The sequence below is a fragment of the Hyla sarda genome, chromosome 1 (assembly GCF_029499605.1).
Source record: "Hyla sarda isolate aHylSar1 chromosome 1, aHylSar1.hap1, whole genome shotgun sequence".
Classification (NCBI taxonomy): domain Eukaryota; kingdom Metazoa; phylum Chordata; class Amphibia; order Anura; family Hylidae; genus Hyla; species Hyla sarda.
Window position 1 is genome coordinate 419224271 of NC_079189.1, and position 22297 is coordinate 419246567.

Below are 22297 nucleotides of genomic sequence, written 5' to 3' on the forward strand. Positions count from 1 at the left end.
GAGAGCTGATAGGGGTGTGCGGCCTCAGCCAATTACAGCCCACCTCACATTGAACTGCTTTGGGCTGTGTGTAACAGAGTAGGGGAGGAAGTTCTCCCCAGCAGGTCTTTAGATGATATCACTCCTGCTGGGTATCGCACTTTCCCAGTCTGTGGATCTGACTGAGGCTGGGTTCACACAATGTTTTTGCAATACAGGTCCCGATGAGGTTTTTGATATAAAAAAAAATGGATTCCTCAAAATTTGACTAAACCTGTATCAAAACGTGTGTACACATTTTTATCTGTATACGGTTGAAAACTGTATACGGTTTGAAAAATGATGTCCGATTGCATCCGTTTTTTAAGAAAAAAAATTATACGTTTTGAACTTTTCACTCCATTATGAATAATGTTTCACTTGTTTGATTGGAATTCCAATAAAAAAAAAACTGTGCAAAGTGAAAAACCATATGGAACCGTACGCACATACGGTTCCCATTCACTCCCATGTTAAAAAAAAATAAATAAAAAAAGCATACGGTTTATCACCCGGACCAAAAACCGTGGTAGGCCACGGTTTTCTGTCCGGAAAAAAAAAAAGTAAAAAACCATATGGTTTGAAAAACGGAGACAACCGTATACATTATGGTGCATACGGTTTTGAACAGGAAGTCTATGGGCATGGTTTTCTGTACGGTTGCATACGTTTTTTTTTTTGTTTTTTTTTAATGAAACCGTATAGCAAAATTGTTGTGTGAACCCACCCTGAGACTGATCAAAGGATACAGAGCAATATCAAGATGCTTGGACAAGTCTCTGTTTAAATGTATCCATATGCTCCATATACCTGACTGACGCCAAAAGTATGTAATTTTGACATCTGGTTGGCGTGTATGTAGAAGGTCTTCTGGATGGTATTACAGCTGAACCCATCTTAGGCATCTATATATGAGGGATGCCACTTGGTGGTATCCGTGTTAACACTACATCAGACTTGCATGTTGGAGGCATCCCGTGAAGTGTACATTTGACAGACACTGTGTGGAACAACCCGACAACTAATAATTATTGCTGTGATCAAAATTGTTCTGTGGAGGAAATTAGATCTAGTTTTAGGAACAAAGGGGGAGATTTATCAAAACCTGTCCAGAGGAAAAGTTGCTGAGTTGCCCATAGCAACCAATCAGATCGCTTCTTTCATTTTTCAGAGGCCTTTTCAAAAATGAAAGAAGAAATCTGATTGGTTGCTATGGGCAACTCAGCAACTTTTCCTCTGGACAGGTTTTGATAAATCTCTCCCAATGCTGTAATGTCTGATACTTGTCTTTATTAGTACCTAGTGCTTGGCAGTATACCAGTTCATACCGAATACCTGTGTGTGTGTGTGTGTGTGTGTGTGTGTGTGTGTTTTTTTTTTTTTTTCATGATATGAATTTTTCATATACCGCAACACCGGTGAGTGTGTATACCCTGTTCAGGAAGGAAAGCGTACCTGTACATCCTCCGCCCGCTCCCTTCCTATAACACAAAGCGGGTCGGGCCTGTCACCTAGCAACGGCCGGGATCCATGGCTAATATCGTGCGCCACCGATCGCAGTCCCGCGCGCTATTAACCCTTTAGACGCGGCGTTCAAAGTTGATCGCCGTGTCTATAGTGAAAGCTAATCAGTGTGGGTTAGCTCAGTTTGTTTGGGACCGCCACTGAGAAATAATGTCATTCCGAATAGCTGGAGGACACGAGGAGGGTCCCCTAGCTTCCTCCTGTCATACTGCGAAGTCCCGACTCGGCCGGCGATAGGCTGAGCGGCAGCATGACGTTTTCGGCCCCAGCACCTGCTGCCGGCCGAGTCGGGACTTTGCTGCGGCCAGTGATTGGCTGAGTGCAGTATGACTCGCCGACCACTGGCAACCAGGAAGAGGATCACGGCGGAGACCGGAGTGGGTTAACGGAGGCACCGGGGGAACGAAGGAAGGTATGTACCTCCTTTATTTTTTTACTGCCAGCAGTATGGAGGACAATTTTTCTATTCTGGAGACTGCCAGTAGTGGTAAATTGTGATCTTTTTATTCTGTACTGGATTAATTTGCTTTCTTTCATGTACAGAGCAGCCTCTTTATTTAGGCACACCCTATGCTTTATATTTGAATCTTTATTATAGACACACTAAGCGTGATTGAATTTCCAAGAAATGGCAAAGAAAATCAATTGCCATTATAAATTGTGCACTCAAACAGATTTAGGAAATACAGCCAATATGTTTTGAGATCATATATGCCTGCTATTACATATTGATTGATGAAAATAAAGTTGCTTGGTATGTGGGGCATTTTTTAAAAGATAAAATGGCAATTGTAGATTCCACATGTAGTTCCTGTGCCCTTAGGCCTCATGCGCACAGTCCTGTTATGGATCTGTATGAAGGCACCAATGGAAATCTGTGTGTGTACTATACTGTTTTCATATGAAGGCATACAGAGTTTTTTATTTTATTTTTTAAATCCAAGATCGTTCTATTGCATGTCACTTTATGAAATTAATCTTTCTATAGTCTCTAGTGGAGCAAAGTGTGTTATATGGGGACTTTTTACCAATAAATGTGTTGCTAAACTGTGGGGACCTAAAGGGGTGTTGCACTTTCCAAAAATAGTTTTCCAATGAATTACATATGCAATGACCTGCTATATTGTAAATGCAACATGGGTGCCACACAAATGCACACACCCGCTAGAAGCTGCTCAATGCTTGCCCCTAGATGACAGTAGTGGGGCTGGCAAGATAATGGGACCTGATACAAGAGGCCAGGCTTGCAAGGGGACGGAGATGGGGGGGGTCTGTGAGCACTAAGCAGGAGACAAAGAGAACTGGACAGAGAGCATATCTACGCACCCCCAGCGGGTGAGTGCCTATGCGTAGTGCTCAAATGGCACTGCACAGTGCACAGCACTTATGTTGCCTTATGTATCCCTTTAACTTAAAGGGGTATTCCAGGCAAAACCTTTCTTTATATATATCAACTGGCTCCGGAAAGTTAAACAGATTTGTAAATTACTTCTATTAAAAAATCTTAATCCTTCCAATAGTTATTAGCTTCTGAAGTTTTCTGTCTAACTGCTCAATGATGATGTCACGTCCCGGGAGCTGTGCATGATGGGAGAATATCCCCATAGGAACTGCACAGCTCCCGGGACGTGAGTCATCAGAGAGCAGTTAGACAGAAAACAACAACTCCACTTAAGAAGCTAATAACTATTGGAAGGATTAAGATTTTTTAATAGAAGTAATTTACAAATCTGCTTAACTTTCCGGAGCCAGTTGATATATAAAAAAAAGTTTTGGCCTGGAATACCCCTTTAAAGGGGTACTCCGGTGCTTACACATCTTATCCCCTATCCAAAGGATAGGGGATAAGATGCCTGATCGTGGGAGTCCCGCAGCTGGGGACCCCCGGGATCATGCACGCGGCACCCCGTTTGTAATCAGTCCCCGGAGCGTGTTATGGGAGGGGGCATGATAATTATGTGAATTAACCCCTTCCCTATAAAAAAAAATTCTGATCACCCCCTTTTCAAAAAGTTTGAATAAAATAAAAATAAATTTTTAATAAAAAAAACCTCTTTTCCCATTAAAGAAAAAACCCTGTCACATGACATAAAAGAAAAAAAGTATCGGCTATTGTTAATTGGTAAAAGTAAAATGGTATCGGGACATTCCTAGTTATTATTATTGTTATCATTATTATTATTATTATTATTATTAAATTTTTTTTAAGTAATAAAGAAAAAAGTTGTAAAAATAGTAACCTATGTACTTCTAGGCTTTAAGCCTTTGTTTAGGCAGATGGACAGTGTAGTTGCAAATTCATGCATGAATTCTCTCTGGCATAAGTTGTATTACTTACTACTGCTCTAGGTGTGGCCTTTTTATGTGTTTCCATCTGTACTTTAGTCTGTATGCTGGCTTGAGATGGTTAATGTGCTTGACGCATCTATTACATTTACTATATGTATAAACTGCCTCGTTAATTATGTGTAAATTACATAGTGTTTGCATGTTTGGTGTAATGACAGACTTCTAGATGATACAATATTACCTGAATAAATGAACTTGTAAAAATGGCACTTAGAAACGTATAAACTGTAATGAAGGGACTTGTTTTTTATCTATACCTTGAGGACTGTGGCATTTTTATGTATTTGTCCCTTAATTTTTCAGTGGGTCTTTAGCATGTGTCCCCTTCTAAGATTTCAAGGGGAACTCCGGTGAAAACAAGTAGAAAACAAATGTTTTCAAATCAGCTGGTGCCTGAAAGTAAAACAGATTTGTAAATTACTTGTATTAAAAAATCCTAATCCTTCCAGTACTTATTAGCTGCTGTATAAAACAGAGAAATTTCTGAATTTATTTTCTGTCTGACAACGGTGCTCCCTGCTGACACCTCTGTCCGTGTCAGGACCTGTCCAGATTAGAATCATAAAATGGAGGTGGGGGGCTCACACTATGAAGAAAGGACTGTGTATCGAGGTACTGTATGTTACACGTTAACCCTACGTGTCAAAAATGAATAGAGTAGAAATAATATATGGAAATACAGACCTCTAGATACACATATGGTAGTGTTCTGTGTAAAAATCAATGATATATGTTAAAATATAGATATTGTGTGATAATTAATGTGTATGTCCATAAATAAATAGATATATATATAATAATGCAGGCTGAGTGATAGTACTTAATGATATGAATTTAATTAGTAAATATAAATTGTGTGGCTGTGCAGGGCCCTTGCACAGACCGCACCATCAATACAAAGCATTTTTAATTATACTAAATAAAAGTAAAAAAATCGGAATAATTTGATAAAAAAAGATTAAATATATACTGAGATATATTTACTAGAAGTATGAGATGATCAGTCCCCAATAGTAGCAGCTTGACAAAATGGATACATCAATGCTCAATTTGTGAATGTACTCAAAATGACGTTCAAGTTCTATATAATAATAAAAGATCTTCCGCTGTATCTTTGAAAGTTTTATAGCTAGTATGATTAAAGTTCAAGTGCTATATAGTACATCATATAGATCCTCCGCTGTATCAGTTAGGACTTTGTGAACAGTTACTTGTAGCAAGATACTTGTGGCTAGTGCAGCAGATGTATCAAAAATTTTATTGAAAGTTATTGGTGCACGGCACCGCTCACCGCTTCTGCTGATGCACTCCGATATTCGGTGCGGTCCTTCTCCTTCCCGGGCTGGTACAGCTCAGCAGCTGGCCTGATGGATGAGCCTGGGATCTCCCTGCGCCGGCTCTGGAACTGGATACCGGGAACTGGTAAATGTGTAGAGCCGATGTGATGCGCTGGGGGGGAGGCTGCACTTTGGTGGTCTGGAGACTGGCACCGATCTCTGTCTGGCCCGTGGGTGGTAACGGCGAGTGCAGGTGAGCGGTGGATGCGGTGGGAGGAAGGTGGAGCCGCGTCCTTGTGTAAAATGCGCGCTCCTGGACTGCGCAGTGGTCCCAAAATTGGGGAGTTCCAGCAGTTGCAATAACATTTTAGCTGGTTAGAGGTTTATGTAGATTTATAATCATATAAATATACAGCCACTGAAGAAGGGAACACCACAAAATGCGTTTGGCACTATACCCACATTGGAGATACTCAGTCCACCTCTAACCAGCTAAAATTTAATTGCAACTGCTGGAACCCCCAAATTTTGGGACCACTGCGCAGTCCAGGAGCGTGCATTTTACGGCTCCACCTGCCTCCCAGCGCATCCACCGCTCACCTGCACTCGCCGTTACCACCCACAGGCCAGACGCAGATCTGTGCCAGCCTCCAGACCACCAAAGTGCAGCCTACCCCCCCCCCAGCGCATCACATCGTCTCTACAGCATTTGCCAGCTCCCGGTATCCAGTTCCAGAGCCAGCGCAGGGAGATCCCAGGCTCATCCATCAGGCCAGCTGCCGAGCTGTACCAGCCCGGGAAGGAGAAGGACCGCACCGAATATCGGAGTGCATCAGCAGAAGCGGTGAGCGGTGCCGTGCACCAATAACTTTCAATTTAATTTTTTATACATCTGTTGCACTAGCTACAAGTATCTTGCTACAAGTAACTGTTCACAAAGTCTTAACTGATACAGCGGAGGATCTATATGATGTACTATATAGCACTTGAACTTTAATCATACTAGCTATAAAACTTTCAAAGATACAGCGGAAGATCTTTCCTTATTATATAGAACTTGAACGTCATTTTGAGTACATTCACAAAATTAGCATTGATGTATCCATTTTGTCAGGCTGCTACTATTGGGGACTGATCATCTCATACTTCTAGTATTTTATATATATATATATATATATATATATATATATATATATATATATATATATATATATATATATAATCAGTATATATTTAATCTCCTTTTTGTTTAATTATCAAATTATTCAGATTTTTTATGTTTTTTAGTATAATTAAAAATGATTTGTATTGATGGTGCGGTCTGTGCAAGGGCCCTGCACAGCCACACAATTTATATTTACTAATTAAATTTATATCATTAAATACTATCACTCAGCCTGCATTATTATATATCTATTTATTTATGGTCATACACATTAATTATCACACAATATCTATATTTTAACATATATCATTGATTTTTACACAGATTAGAATCATATGCCTATAGAAAACCTCTCCTGCTCTGGACAGTTCCTGACACGGACAGAGGTTTCAATAGAGAGCACTGTGGTCAGACAGAAAAGAACTTCACAAATTTATCTGTAGTATATCCGGAGCATAATTTAAGTACTAGAAGGGTTAAGATTTTTTAATAGAGGTGATTTACAAATCTGTTTAACTTTCTTGCACCAGTTGATTTGAAAACATTTTTTTTTCCACCCGCGATTCCCTTTTATTGAGTTATTAGTGTGTGTGTGTGTGTGTGTGTCAGAAGTGGGGGGATGGGGTAGCATTAATATCTGTGAGTACCCTGTATTACTTTTGTTTTCCCTGCATTCACACTAGAAAAAATGATAGTGCTGACAAAGTGGTTATACTGGTTATACCAGCTGATCGCAGAAGCAGAAATTGGACCCCTTGTGATAAACTTTATATTGAGGAACAAGCAGACATATATACTATTTTGAAAATGAAGCAAACCTTTAATATTAGTTGCCAGCCATGCTCTTTGCCACCTTGTATTACATGTATTTATTTCCTATATGCATAAATATGTACAGCGTTTCTGTTCAAAAACAATAGGGTAGACCCTTCAGCTCACTTCTTCAATCAACTTTCTAGCACAGGTGCTTTGACAGCCACCTTTTCCTTTTGAAATGTATTTTTTATTTTTTTGTTTTGTTTACTAGGAGCTAGCATGTGGCTCCTGCAGCCAATCAGTGGCCTCACTGGTCAGCAATGGGAGCCTTGATGTCTGCATTATGGCACATGACCAGTGAGGCCAATGGCTACAGCAGCCACTTACTAGCTGTGCTATTTTACCATCTATAGCAGAAGCTGCAACAGAGGCTTCTAACAGAACCTTCATTACAGATCCTAAACACATATACATCCTAAAATATTAACAAGTATGTAGGAAAACAAAGATATCATGGCAGGATAATACATATTTTTCCTCTTTTTCTTTTTTAGGGTTTATCACTGATCTCTTCACTGATTAAAAAGAAAAAAAATGCTGCAAATGATATTGTAACTTCTGTCAGCCATGGCTACAAAGGTGGAGCTGTCAACCAGAACCACACGGAGTGATATTTTAAATGAGGCAAAACCATCAAGGACATATGTCAGCCCTCTTTCAGATGCAAGTAATAAGTCGACAGATACAAGTATATCCAGCTCCCTTATTATTGAGGATTCTGTGAGAAATACTTCCAAAACCATAAGCATGCTTAACTCTGGAGTAAGGCCAAGACTCTCACCAAAGCCTTTTTCGAGGGAAAAACCTCTAGAAATCAGGAAATCAGTAGGAATGCCACCCACCTTGTCTGTAGATGTAAAGCAACACAGTGATGTGCCATTTCAAGCCACTACCAGCATATCTTTATCTGGCAGTACAAAAAGTAATGAAAGTGAAAGAGTAGGTCGTCGTATGTTCACGTCACCTCTTCAAACAAGCACGGATGAGGACCAGGGCAATAAGTCAGAAGGGTTTTCTTTAACAGCAGCAGGTAGGAGACCGAGCGGTTCTAGTTGGCCACCAGGAACAAATAAGATTAGTGAATCTATAAGTACACAAACTGATGAAAGGAAAGTCACATCTAAGCCTCCAATAGTATCTAGAAAACCTGAACTTTTGCAGCAGGAAAAAGTATATCCAAGCTACTCAAGAAGTTCTCCTTCAGATCTTGGGGATGAATCAAGAGAGCCTGGAGATAAGAGTCTGGAAAAAGCTAAATCTGAAAACATTGATAGTTTAACAGTTAGAGCTCAAATAAGGCAAAAGCGTCGTCCAGTGTCTGCTGCGTTTCTAGAATCAAATGACCCTGTGAGTGACCCAAAAGTAGCAGATGAACCAATAAAAAGATGGAACAGAAGACCTCTTTCTGAAGATCTTACCTCATTGTTTGAAATGATAGGTGTTGGAAACAAGAAAGAAAGCCCCTCTGAAGAAAGTAAGGAAAACAGGCCTTTCAGGAAAAATTCTCTTAGCAGCATCACAGACGAGCAGTCTAATGTAAGTTCCAGGGAAGGTGATTATGCAAGTGATAAAAACATATCCAGTGACACTAGAATGGGTGTAAGTGGAACTACCTTAAAAAATGTTTATTCTTCCCGCATGGAGAAAGAGAAGTCCAAGGATATACCATCGAACAAGCAGCAGCAGATAGCTGATGTCGGTGAAAATGAAGGTGTTATGAAACTATCTGCAAATATGAACAACCAGTCTTCAACATTTCACCTGGATCAATATAATGGTTCATCTGGTGAGGTAAAGAAATCAGATGACAGTGGAGTTGCCCCTGGAATTCTGAAAAGACGAATCAGTCTTTATACTGCCAACACCAACTCCTCTGAGGAAGTAAAAGTGCCTTTAAACACAGAGGACAAAAATGCTGCAAATACTGAAAGAAAAACTAAAAGTTTTGTCTCTGATAAGGAAACAAAGTCTGGGACAGAATGGATAACGTCACCATCTCCGACAGCAAGCACAGATTTTACAAAAAAGTAAGTGTATTAATGTGCACATTTTAAAGGAAATATGCAGTGAAATAAACTTATCCCCTATCCACAGGATAGGGGATAATTGTCTGCTCTTCGGGGGGTCTGAACGCTGGGACCCACCACGATCTCCTGCACGGGGCCCCGATCTGCCGCAGTTCTCCCGTGCAGGAGGCTTGTCGGCTCCCATGTATCTCTAAGGGAGAGGCGGGGATGCAGTTTTCACGCATTCCCGTCTCTCCCATAGAGCTGTATGAGGGGAGCATGTTCATCGACGTCAGTGAGGTCGACGACATGCACATTAGCCAGCGCACAGGTATTAGACACTTGTTCCCTATCCAGTGGAGAAGGGATATGTTTATTTCACTGCAGATGTCCTTTAATGTAATATTAACGTATAGATATACTTATACCTGCTGTGATCGCTAGTTATAAGCCATGGAAATGACTGACAGCACTCTTGACTCTCCATCTGGTTGGCATCTGACCTTTTCTCTGTACAAGTCTGCATACAGAGAAAAAGTTTGATTTGATTGATAGCCGGGGAGTGAGCGACGTGCTGCCCCTCACTTCCCTCCCTTATACCTAGTGATTGCAGCGAGACCTGGTTCGATCAACACTTTTGACATGTGTGAGCAACATGTGGAAATTATTTTTCTAATGAACAGTTCACCTTTAAGTATTTTGGATCAAAGTTACAAAAAGATTACTGGGCATTGCCGTCATGTATTTCTACATGTCTTCACAGGCGTAGCTGGGGTGACAGATATGGGTATATGGCTGTCCACAGATCTGTCACTTATGTGCAGAACAATCTTCCGTTCACTTCTCTACACAGTGTGTAACGGTTGCTACGCCCCCTCCCTTAGACTTGCATTGAGGGGGCATGGTGTCACAAGGGGGCGTGGCCGTGACATTACGAGCCGCCGCACCCAGCGTTCTAAACTAATGCCGGGTGCTGCACAGAGATCGTGTGGGTCCTAGTAAGACCCCGTTGATCAGACATCTTATCCCCTATCCTTTGGATAGGGGATAAGATGCCTAGGGGTGGTGTACCCCTTTAAGTACGTTGCCACTCCCTACATGATGCAATATCTGTGAATGCAGGGAGAAACTAAAAATGAAAGACAACACAACCTCCCGTTGGATATTTCAAGCAAAAAAATGCTAAAGCTAGCACAATTTGGGATAACACTATATTAGTAAGTTATGTGTCTTCGGGTGAAATTTATTTTTTATTTTATTTTAGCACCCATTTAAAATAATTAATTGGCGTATTGATATATGCGATAAAAGAAAAGTCACATAAACCCAGTTAAACATACACCTAACAGTCCATACAATACTACTTTTTGATTCTGAAAACAGTACTTTGTATCCTTAATTTACTTCTATATTATTTATTAATATAAATGTAATTTTTTATGTCAAAATATCATATAAACTATGATATGATTGAGAAAACAAAATGGGTATAGCCAAATTTAAAGATGTTTTATATAGTCTTTATAATGTGTCCTTAAAGTGGACTTATCCATTCTCCAGACTTGTCTATTTTAGTAAATACTTGTATTCCTTGAGGATAACAATTCTGGGACATCTTTTCCTAGAAATTTAAGAATAAATTGAGTGGGTGTCACAATGGCTCTGTAACATGCTCCCGGCTCACACATCAGGATAATTAATAAGCCAGGAGCCTGCACAGAGCCCTGCTTGTCCTGCCCTCACTTCCTGTATTTTGACTTCTCATAGAGATACACAGGCAATAGCTGCAGGGACAGCATTTCTTCACCCAAAAATATAGTTTTTTTTATTCAATGTATATTTCAAATATACATATAAAAGTATTATCTACATTAGCAGATATAGATGTATATCAACTCACCCCAAAGTTGGTGCACGGACCGGACACGGACTACGTCCCATAAATATGAAGAAAAGAAGGGATGTCCAGCGCCAAACTCGAAGACTGAAGATCCATATATAAGAGATCCATGTGTGCGAAATCAATGTATGACTAAGGCCTTCTTGGGGCCGAAACGCGTCACATCATCTGAGTCAGTTTGAAGTTTCCTATGGCTATCTAAATAAAGTTCCTTCTTCGAGTTTGGCGCTGGACATCCCTTCTTTTCTTCATATTATCTACTTAATATAAAATGTTTTTGTTAACAACAGGTACAACAGAAACAGCTGAATGTAGAGTTATAAGAAAAGATGTTCCAAAATTGTTACTTTTGAGGAATGCAAGTATTCATAGACCTGTCAGTAATGGAGGTAAATGGGCGAGGTTACTAGGTTTGAAATGTGGCCCTAGTTCAAAGTGTTCTGGTAAGACAATAGAAATATGTCACTGCATTCTTATTCATTTCTTCAGTAATTCCATAGAGAATAAGATACACAATCTTCTGTCAATCATTGATGAAGTAATAAAACAAAGTAAAGGGTGTAATAAATATGTTAACTGCCTAACAACCATATAACATAGGTTCATGTCTCATGGAAACACTTTTTTATTCTACCTGGCTGTACTAGTTTAATGAATTACATTATCTAATGTGCATTTTTATTGTAGAAGTGTATTTTTCAAAGTGTGCTGTTATGCTAAACTAAATTAAAGGAATGGGTTTTCTTGATTCATTCTTATCTTATAATGTTAAGGCATATAGCTGGGCCATAACATTATGATTGTTTTTAAGGACACTTACTAATGTTGAGAGAGATGGGGCTTCCTCTCACCTACAGGGAATTGCATCATTTGTGAGATTACTCTAATTTAACCCTTAACCCCTTAAGGACGAGCGCCGTAAATGTACGGCGCTGCTAAGAAGTACTTAGCGCGCAGCGCCGTACATTTACGGCACAGCTTTCCTGGATCACCGCGTTTCCGGACACGGTGATCCGAACGGGATGACTGCTGATATCTATCAGCAGCCATCCGGCATATTGGCCAGGGGGGTCCCGAGACCCCCCATGTCGACGATCGCGGCAAATCGTCAGTCAATTCAGACCGGCGATTTGCACTATAACGGGCCAAATCGAGTCTCTGGTGACCCGGAAAAAAAGGGTGAATGGGGCTGTCCGAGACAGCCCCATTCACTCATACCAAGCAGGAGTGAGGTGGCACGGGTGCCGCCTCACGATCACGTGATTGATTGGTCGGAACGACCGATCAATCACAGACCTGCTGGGCGGTGATCGGGGCGGCGATTGGAGCAGAGATCGGCGCCGGCGGGGGTCTCCTACCTTGCCCTGGTCCAGCGGGGGTCCCCTCAGGATCGGAGGCGGCGACAGGAGCAGCAGGATCGGTCCCTCGGCAGGATACAGCGCAGTTGTCCCAGGCGACAGGATACAACAGGAGGGGAGTCCTGTTCACTTCCTGCTGTTGCTTAGCAACAACTCGCAGCATGCACAGCCAAAGGGCATGCTGGGAGTTGTAGATTTTTCAACAGCTGCAGTTCCAACTACAACTCCCAGCATGCCCTTTGGTAGTCTGTGCATGCTGGGGGTTTTAGTTTTGCAACAGCTGGAGGCACATTTTTTTTCTATGAAAAAGTATGCATTCAGCTGTTGCATAACTACAACTGCCAGCAAGCACAGACTACCAAAGTGCATGCTGGGAGTTTTAGCAGTGTGCCTCCAGCTTTTACAAAACTACAACTCTCAGCATGCCCTTAGACTGTCAATGCATGCTGATTGTTGCAGTTTTGCAACAGCTGGAGACACATTGGTTGTGAAACAGAGTTTGTTACCGAACTCAGTGTTTCACAACCAGTGTGCATCCAGCTGTTGCAAAAATAGAACTCCCAGCATGCACTGAGAGACTGTACATGCTGGGAGTTGTAGTTTTGCAATAGCTGGAGGCACACTGGTTGCGAAACACTGCGTTAAGTAACAAATGCTCAGTGTTTCGCAACCAATGTGCCTCCAGCTGTTGCATAACTACAACTCCCAGCATGTATGGTCTGTCAGTACAAGCTGGGAGTTGTAGTTTTGCAACAGCTGGAGGTTTGCCCCCCCCCCCCCATGCGAATGTACAGGGTACATTCACATGGGTGGGTTTACAGCAAGTTTTCTGCTGCAAGTTTGAGAATTTTCTGCCGCTGCTCAAACTCCCAGCTCAAACTCACTGTGAACCCAACCGTGTGAATGTACCCTAAAAACACTACACTACACTACACCTACACAAAATAAAAAGTAAAACACTACATATACACATACCCCTACTCAGTCCCCCCTCCCCCAAATAATAATAAAAAAAAAACGTCTTGTACGGAGCCTCCAGCTGTTGAAAAACAACAACTCCCAGTATTGCCGGACAGCCACTGACTGTCCAGGCATGCTGGGAGTTTTGCAACAGCTGGAGACACTCTGTTTGGGAAACACTGCAGTGGGGTATTTTTGTGGTGGATTCAAATCCCCAATTTTGGCCTCAAATACGCATGGCGCTCTCTCACTTCGGAGCCCTATTGTATTTCAAGGAAACAGTTTAGGGCCACATATGGGGAATCTTCGTACTCGGGAGAAATTGTGTTACAAATTTTGGGGGGCTTTTTCTCCTTTTACCCGTTATGAAACGGTAAAGTTGGGGTCTACACCAGCATGTTAGTGTAAAAAATAAAATTATTTTTACACTAACATGCTGGTGTTGCCCCATACTTTTAATTTTCACAAGCGGTAAAAGGAAAAAAAAAATACCCCCAAAATTGGTAACGCAATTTCTCCTGAATACGGAAATACCCCATATGTGGGCGTAAAGTGATCTGCGGATGCACAACAAGGCTCAGGAGTGAGTGCTCACTATGTACATTTGAGGTCTAAATTGGTGATTTGCACAGGGGTGGCTCATTTTTACAGCGGTTCTGACATAAACGCAAAACAATAAATACCCAGATGTGACCCCATTTTGGAAACTAGACCCCTCACGGAATGTAACAAGGGGTATAGTTAGCCTGAACACCCCACAGGTGTTTGACAAATTTTCGTTAAAGTTGGATGTGAAAATGAGAAAAAAAAAAAAATTTCACTAAAATGATGGTGTTACCCTAAATTTTTCATTTTCACAAGTAAGAATAGGGAAAAAGTCCCCCAAAATTTGTAGCCAAACATATAGGGTAAGCACATACCCCATATGTGGATGTAAAGTGCTCTGCGGGCGAACTACAATGCTCAGAAGAGAAGGAATGCCATTGGGATTTGAGAGAGAATGTGTCCAAAATTGAAGGCCATGTGTATTTACAAAGCCCCCATAGTGCCAGAACAGTGGACCCCCCCCACATGTGACCCCATTTTGGAAACTACAGCCCTCACGTAATATAATTAGGGGTACAGTGAGCATTTACGCCCCACAGGTGTCTGACAGATTTTTGGAACAGTGGTCCCTGAAAATGAAAAATGTAATTTTTCATTTGCACAGCCCACTGTTCCAAAGATCTGTCAAACGCCAGTGGGGTGTAAATGTTCACTGCACCCCTTATTAAATTCTGTGAGGGGTGTAGTTTCCAAAATGGGTTCACATGTGGGGGTCCACTGTTCTGGCACCACGGGGGGCTTTGTAAACGCACATGGCCCCCGACTTCCATTCCAACCAAATTCTCTCACCAAACGCTCAATGGAGCTCCTTCTCTTCTGAGCAATGTAGTTCGCCCGCAGAGCACTTTACATCCACATATGGGGTATTTCCAAACTCAGAGGAAATGGGGTTACACATTTTGGGAGGCTTTTTCTCCAATTACCCCTTGTGAAAATGAAAAATTTGGGGTAACGTCAGCATTTTAGTGAAAAAAATAAAAATTTTCATTTTCCTGTCCAACTTTAGCGGAAATTTTTCAAACACCTGCTGGGTTTTAAGGCTCATTGTACCCCTTGTTACGTTTCTTGAGGAGTGTAGTTTCCAAAATAGTATAACATGTGTTTTTTTTTTTTTTTTTGCTGTTCTGGCACCATAGAAAAACCATTTCAGAAAAACTCACTCTCCAAAATCCCATGGTCGCTTCTTCCCTTCTGAGCCCTCTACTGCACCCGCCGAACACTTGACATCCACCTATGAGGTATTTCCTTACTCGAGAGAAATTGGGTTACAAATTTTGGGGGGCTTTTTCTCCTTTTACCCCTTGTAAAAATGCAAAAACTGGGTCTACAAGAACATGCGAGTGTAAAAAATGAAGATTTAGAATTTTCTCCTTCATTTTGCTGCTATTCCTATGAAACACCTAAAGGGTTAACACACTTACTGAATGTCATTTTGAACACTTTGGGGGGGGGGGGGTGGGTGCAGTTTTAATAATTGGGTCATTTATGGGGTATTTCTAATATGAAGACCCCTCAAATCCACTTCAAAACTGAACTGGACCCTGAATAATTCCGATTTTGAAAATTTTGTGAAAAATTGGAAAATTATTGTTGAACTTTGAAGCCCTCTGATGTCTTCCAAAAGTAAAAACATGTAAACTTTATGACGCAAAGATAAAGTAGACATATTGTATTTGTGAATCAATATATAATTTATTTGGAATATCCATTTTCCTTACAGGCAGAGAGTTTCAAAGTTAGAAAAATGCAACATTTTCAAAATTTTCATGAAATTTTTGGATTTTTCACCAAGAAAGGATGCAAGTAACGACAAAAATTTACCACTGTGTTAAAGTAGAATATGCCATGAAAAAACATTCTCGGAATCAGAATAATCGGTAAAAGCATCCCAGAGTTATTAATGCATAAAGTCATAGTGGTCAGAATGGCAAAAAAAAGGGCTGCGTCCTTAAGGGGTTAAGATGCTACAGTCATTAGTAGCTCAAAGGTATGTTCACATCGGCAACGGAGCTCTGTATAGGGAGCTCCTTCACAGAATCAGTTTAACCCCTTACTGGCCTTAAAGGGGTTATCCAGGAAAAAACTTTTTTTTATATATCAACTGGCTCCAGAAAGTTAAACAGATTTGTAAATTACTTCTATTAAAAAAATCTTAATCCTTTCAGTACTTATGAGCTTCTGAAGTTAAGCTTGTTCTTTTCTGTCTTAAGTGCTCTCTGATGACACGTGTCTCGGGAACCACCCAGTTTACAAGCAAATCCCCATAGCAAACTTCTTCTAAACTGGGCGGTTCCCAAGACACATGTCATCAGAGAGCACTTAGACAGAAAAGAACAACCTTACCTTCAGAAGCTCATAAGTACTGAAAGGATTACGATTTTTTAATAGAAGTAATTTACAAATCTGTTTAACTTTCTGGAGCCAGTTGATATATAAAAAAAAGTTTTTTCCTGGATAACCCCTTTAACCCCTTCATGACCCAGCCCATTTTCACCTTCAGGACCTGGGCATTTTTTGAAAATCTGACCACTGTCACTTTAAACATAAATAACTCTGGGATGCTTTTACTTATCATTCTGATTCCGAGATTGTTTTTTCGTGACATATTCTACTTTATGTTATTGGTAACATTTCACTGATATTTGCATCCTTTCTTGGTAAAAAAAAATCTAAAAATTTCATGAAAATTTTGAAAATTTAGCATTTTTCTAACTTTGAAAGTCTCTGCTTGAAAGGAAAATGGATATTCCAAATAAATTACATATTGATTCATATATACAATATGTCTACTTTGTGTTTGCATAAAAAAATTGACAAGTTTTTACTTTTGGAAGACACCAGAGGGCTTCAAAGTTCCGCAGCAATTTTCCAATTTTTCTCAAGATTTTCAAAATCGTTATTTTTCAGGGCCCAGTTCAGGTTGAAAGTGGATTTGAAGGGTCTTCATATTAGAAATACCCCATAAATGACCCTATTATAAAAACTGCACCCCCCCAAAGTATTCAAAATGACATTCAGTAAGTGTTTCAACCCTTTAGGTGTTTCACAGGAATAGCAGCAAAGTGAAGGAGAAAATTCTAAATCTTAATTTTTTACACTCGCATTTTCTTGTAGACCCAATTTTTGAATTTTTACAAGGGGTAAAAGGAGAGAAATCACCCTAAAATTTGTAACCCAATTTCTCTTGAGTAAGGAAATACCTCATATGCGTATGTAAAGTGTTCGGCGGGCGCAGTAGAGGGCTCAGAAGGGAAGGAGCAACAATGGGATTTTGGAGAGTGAGTTTTTCTGAAAGGGTTTTTGGGGGGTATGTCCCATTTAGGAAGACCATATGGTGCCAGAACAGTGGACCCCCCACATGTGACCCCATTTTGGAAACTATACCCCTCATGGAATTTAATAAGGGGTGCAGTGAGCATTTACACCCCACTGGCATTTGACAGATATTTGAAACAGTGGACTGTGCAAATCAAAAATTTTATTTTTCATTTTCACAGACCACTGTTCCAAAAATCTGTCATACACCAGTGGGGTGTAAATGCTCACTGCACCCCTTATTACATTCCGTGAGGGGTGTAGTTTCCAAAATTGGGTCACATATGGATATTTATTGTTTTGCGTTTGTCAGAACTGCTGTAACAATCAGCCACCCCTGTGCAAATCGCCTCAAATGTACATGGCGCACTCTCCCTTCTGGGCCTTGTTGTGCGCCCCCAGAGCACTTTGTGCCCACATATGGCGTATCTCCGTACTCGGGAGAAATTGCATTACAAATTTAGAGGGTCTTTTTTCCCTTTTACCTCTTGTGAAAATGAAAAGTATAGGGCAAGACCAGCATGTCAGTGTAAAAAAATTATTTTTTTACACTAACATGCTGGTGTAGACCCCAACTTCACCTTTTCATAAGGGGTTAAAGAAGAAAAAGCCCCCCAAAATTTGTAAGGCAATTTCTCCCGAGTACGGCGATACCCCATAGGTGTCCCAAAACTGTTGCCCTGAAATACGACAGGGCTCCAAAGTGAGAGCGCCATGCGCATTTGAGGCCTGAATTGGGGATTTGCATAGGAGTGGACATAGGGGTATTCTATGCCAATGATTCCCAAACAGGGTGCCTCCAGCTGTTGCAAAACTCCCAGCATGCCTGGACAGTCAATGGCTGTCCGGCAATACTGGGAGTTATTATTTTGCAACAGCTGGAGGAAACAGTAGCGTACCAGACGTTTTTCATTTTTTGGTGGGGAGGGGGGGCTGTGTAGGGGTATGTGTATATGTAGTGTTTTTTACTTTTTATTTTAGGTTAGTGTCAGTGTAGTGTAGTGTTTTTAGGGTACAGTCACATGGGCAGAGGTTCACAGCAAGTTTGCCGCTGGAAGTTTGAGCTGCAGCGCAAAATTTGCGCCATCTCAAACTTGCAGCACTCACTGTAAACCTCCGCCCATGTGAGTGTACCCTGTACATTCACATTGGGGGGAGGGGGCAAACATCCAGCTGTTGCAAACTCTGAGCATGCCCTTTGGCTGTCCGTGCATGCTGGGAGTTGTAGTTTTGCAACAGCTGGAGGAACACTGGTTTGGAAACACTAAGTTAAGTAATAAACTTTCAAGTGTTTTGCAACCAAACTTAGTGTTTCCAAACCAGTGTGCCTCCAGCTGTTGCAAAACTACAACTCCCAGCATGCATGGTCTGTCAGTGCATGTTGGGAGTTATAGTTTTGCAACAATTGCAACAGCTGGAGGCACTGAGGTAGGAAACAGACAATGTTTCCCAACTAGTGTGCCTCCAGTTGTTGCAAAACTACAACTCCCAGCATGCCCAGACTGCCCAGGCATGCTGGAAGTTGTAGTTCGGCAATATCTGAAGGATCAGCTGTTGCCGAACTACAACTTCCAGCATGCTTGGGCAGTCTGGGCATGCTGGGAGTTGTAGTTTTGCAACATCTGGAGGTCCACAGTTTGGAGACCACTGTATAATGGTCTCCAATCTGTGCTCTTCCAGATGTTAGAGAACTACAACTCCCAGCATGCCTGGACAGACTGAGCATGCTGAGATTTGTAGTTTTGCAACATCTGGAAGAGCACAGATTGGAGACCATTATACAGTGGTCTCCAAACTGAGGACCTCCAGATGTTGCAAAACTACAACTCCCAGCATGCCTAGAAAGCCAAAAGCTGTCTGGGCATGCTGGGAGTTGCAGTTTTGAAACTCCCAAAGGCAGCAGTGAGATCGCTTTACGGCGATCTCACTGCTGCCAATGAAGATGCCGCACTGCTGCCGGAAACTCACCGCCGGGACTCAGCGCCGCAGGGACCGCCTGGAGGACGCCGCTCGTGCCGGGACCGCTCGGGACACCGCTCGGACGGGTAAGTGACGCCGGGGGACGGGTCAGGGACACTTAGCAGAGCGGTGTGTGTCCCGATCCCCGTGATCGGGACTCACACACCGCGCTGCTATCAGCTAGTCAGATTTGACTAGCTGATAGCAGCGATCGCTGGGGGTGGGGTGGGGGATGAAACCCCCCGTGGTCACATGGTAAGATGGCTGGCTATCAGTGATAGCCACCATCTTTCCAGGCGCTGCGGGATGCCGCGAGTAGCGGCAAAAATGTTCATGACGTACCTGTATGTCATGGGTCGGGAACACCTTGCCACCTATGACGTACAGGTATGTCATAGGTCGGGAAGGGGTTAAGGACCTGGCCAATTTTCATTTTTTCACTTTCATTTTTTCCTCCTCCCCTTCTAAAAATCATAACACTTTCAATTCTGCACCTACAGACCCATATGAGGGCTTGTTTTTTGCATCATCAATTGTACTTTGTAATGACATCAATAATTTCATAACAAAATCTACGGCAAAAAAATTGAGGTGAGGGGTGAAATAAAAAAAAACAATGCTAAATAACTTTTGGGGGCTTCTGTTTCTACGCAGTGCACTTTTCAGTAATTATGCAAATTCAAGTAGAGAAATAAAACAGACTTGGTCGCACATCTACAACATGCACAGTAGTCTAAGGCTTCTCTGCAAAGTTTATTAAACTAACAGGTCACTCATTAGTGTACTTCATGATCATGAAGTGCAAGCCCGCTAGCCATGTCATGTGCACCTGTAAGTAGCAGACCCTAGCATAAAATGAGGCTGCACTGAGCGGCAACCACCACCGCCCCAACACCAGTGCCCACAGGAAGAATGACCCACTGGCAAAACAGCCCCAATGTCACCCAAACCAGACCATGGGCCGAGCCTCCCCACAAACATGGCGTGGCGGCGGCAGTTACCATGTGCTCCCAGTCAAAGACTGTGAGACTGCTATAAAAAAAATAGGGCCCTTTGCAGCTTTGGATAGGGGATAAGATGTCAAGGGGCAAAGTACCCCTTTAAAAATGTCCTCTTCTGACAGCTATAACTTTTTAATTTTTCCACATAATCCGTAATCTGTAGTTTTTATCAGTACCATTTTGTTTTGAAGGGAGTTTTTGATAGCTTTTTATTAATTTTTTATGATATATGAAATGACCCAAAAATATGACCAAAAATGCGCAATTTTGGACTTTGGTATTTCTCTACATTTACGCCATTGACCGTGTGGTTTAACTAACCTTATATTTCAAAAGTACAGACATATATGCTCGTGGCGGTACCACAGATAGAGATGTTTATTTTTTATTATATAATATTATTTAAACACTGGGAAAGGGCGGGTTGGGGGCGGGGGGATTAAAACTTTTATTAGGGAGGGGTTAATTCGCCTTTATTAACTCTATTTTATTATTTTTTTTGTGATGGCATACACATGTGATCTTGTGATTGCATACACACTTCAATGCTGAGCTTTGGCTCAGCGTTGATCAGTGTTATTGGTGCTCTGCTGCTCCAGCCTGCCATGGCTGTCCATAGCTTCAGATCACCCATTGGATGGCAAGGAGGCAGTTAAGGGCTCTCCCGCCATCCACTCAGCTGATTGGGACCCGCAATTTTGCAGCAGATTTGGTGAGCTAACAGACATCGTTAACTCCTGTATTTAGACACTGCAATCAACTTTTGATCATATAAAGGGTCAATGGCATTTAAAGGGTCAATGCCGGGCATTAGCCCTATGAGTGATGTCCAGCATTAACCATTGGTTCTGGCTGCTAATAGCAACTGGGACCCACCGGGTATGAACCGAGTTCAGCTCGTGAGAGCGCTTCAAAACCGAGTAATGGGACCAGGACATACAGGTACACCCTTGGTTGGTCCTTAAGGGGTTAATTATTGAAACCTGAGTGGACAAAAAATGCTGCACACTGTCATTTTTTTGTCTGGGCAAATCATGCTAAATAAAGGCACACATATGGACCCCATTAAGTCAGTAGGATCTGTCGGGGTGCATTGTACCATGAACTATCAGGCTCCATTTTCTAGCTTTGAGTGGGTGCAATTTATTTTCATGTAATATCAGCCATTTATCACTATGCATATAGGATGTGTTAACCTAGAAATTTTTTGGCAATTTTACATTTCAAAAAAGAGTTTTTTAATGTCCCAAAAACGGCCTATCTGCCCTTTTGTTTTAAATTGAGTTTTATTGAACTCTGTGGCAAACTTTACTCTTAGTTCATGCATATCTTAAAAGGCATCTCAGATTGGTGTGAAGAGACTCATACCTTGCTAGACGGTATAGTTGCCTAGACAACTGTATGATGCTTAGCAAGTTCTGTGCACAAGCCCATTTCTATTTACTATAACTCGTGCATGCAACAAAACTACTCAGTGGGTACTTCATATCTGCATGCCTGATGTAAAGTATGGGTGTAAATATATAGGAATTCCCAGAGGAGAAAGGTGCTTCTAAAACTTAACGTTTACTAATTTATTTAAAAATACACCAATTAACTAATAATGTGAATACCCAGTAAGTATACAAAAAATATATTAACCCCTTAAGGACCTAGCTCATTTTCACCTTAAAGGGGTAGTCCAGTGGTGAAAAATGTATCCCCTATCCTAAGGATAGGGGATAAGTTTGAGATCGCGGGGGGTCCGACCGCTGGGGCCCCCTGCGATCTCTCTGTACGGGGCCCCGTCTCTCCGCCGAGATAGCTGGTGTCGACCCCCGCACGAGGCGGCGGCCGACACGCCCCCTCAATACATCTCAATGGCAGAGCCGGAGATTGCCGAAGGCAGCGCTTCGGCTCTGCCATAGAGTTGTATGGAGGGGGCGTGTCGGCCGCCGCTTCGTGCGGAGGTCGACACGCCCCCTTCCCGCGGGCTGTCGGGGCTCCGTACAGGAGATCGCGGGGGGCCCCAGGGGTCAGACCCCCCGCGATCTGCAACTTATC

General features: G+C 41.8%; 1 protein-coding gene across 7 annotated transcripts in view; it reads left to right on the top strand.

Moving 5' to 3' along the window:
- Positions 1-22297, top strand: part of KIAA1671 (KIAA1671 ortholog) — a 235563-nt gene that overhangs the window by 57948 nt on the left and 155318 nt on the right. For all 7 annotated transcript variants that reach the window (XM_056529030.1, XM_056529070.1, XM_056529054.1 and 4 more), the window contains one exon: positions 7644-9176. In XM_056529030.1, coding sequence (XP_056385005.1) covers positions 7717-9176 — 1460 coding nt within the window. In that variant the 5' untranslated portion in view covers positions 7644-7716. The remainder of the gene's footprint in view (positions 1-7643; positions 9177-22297) is intronic.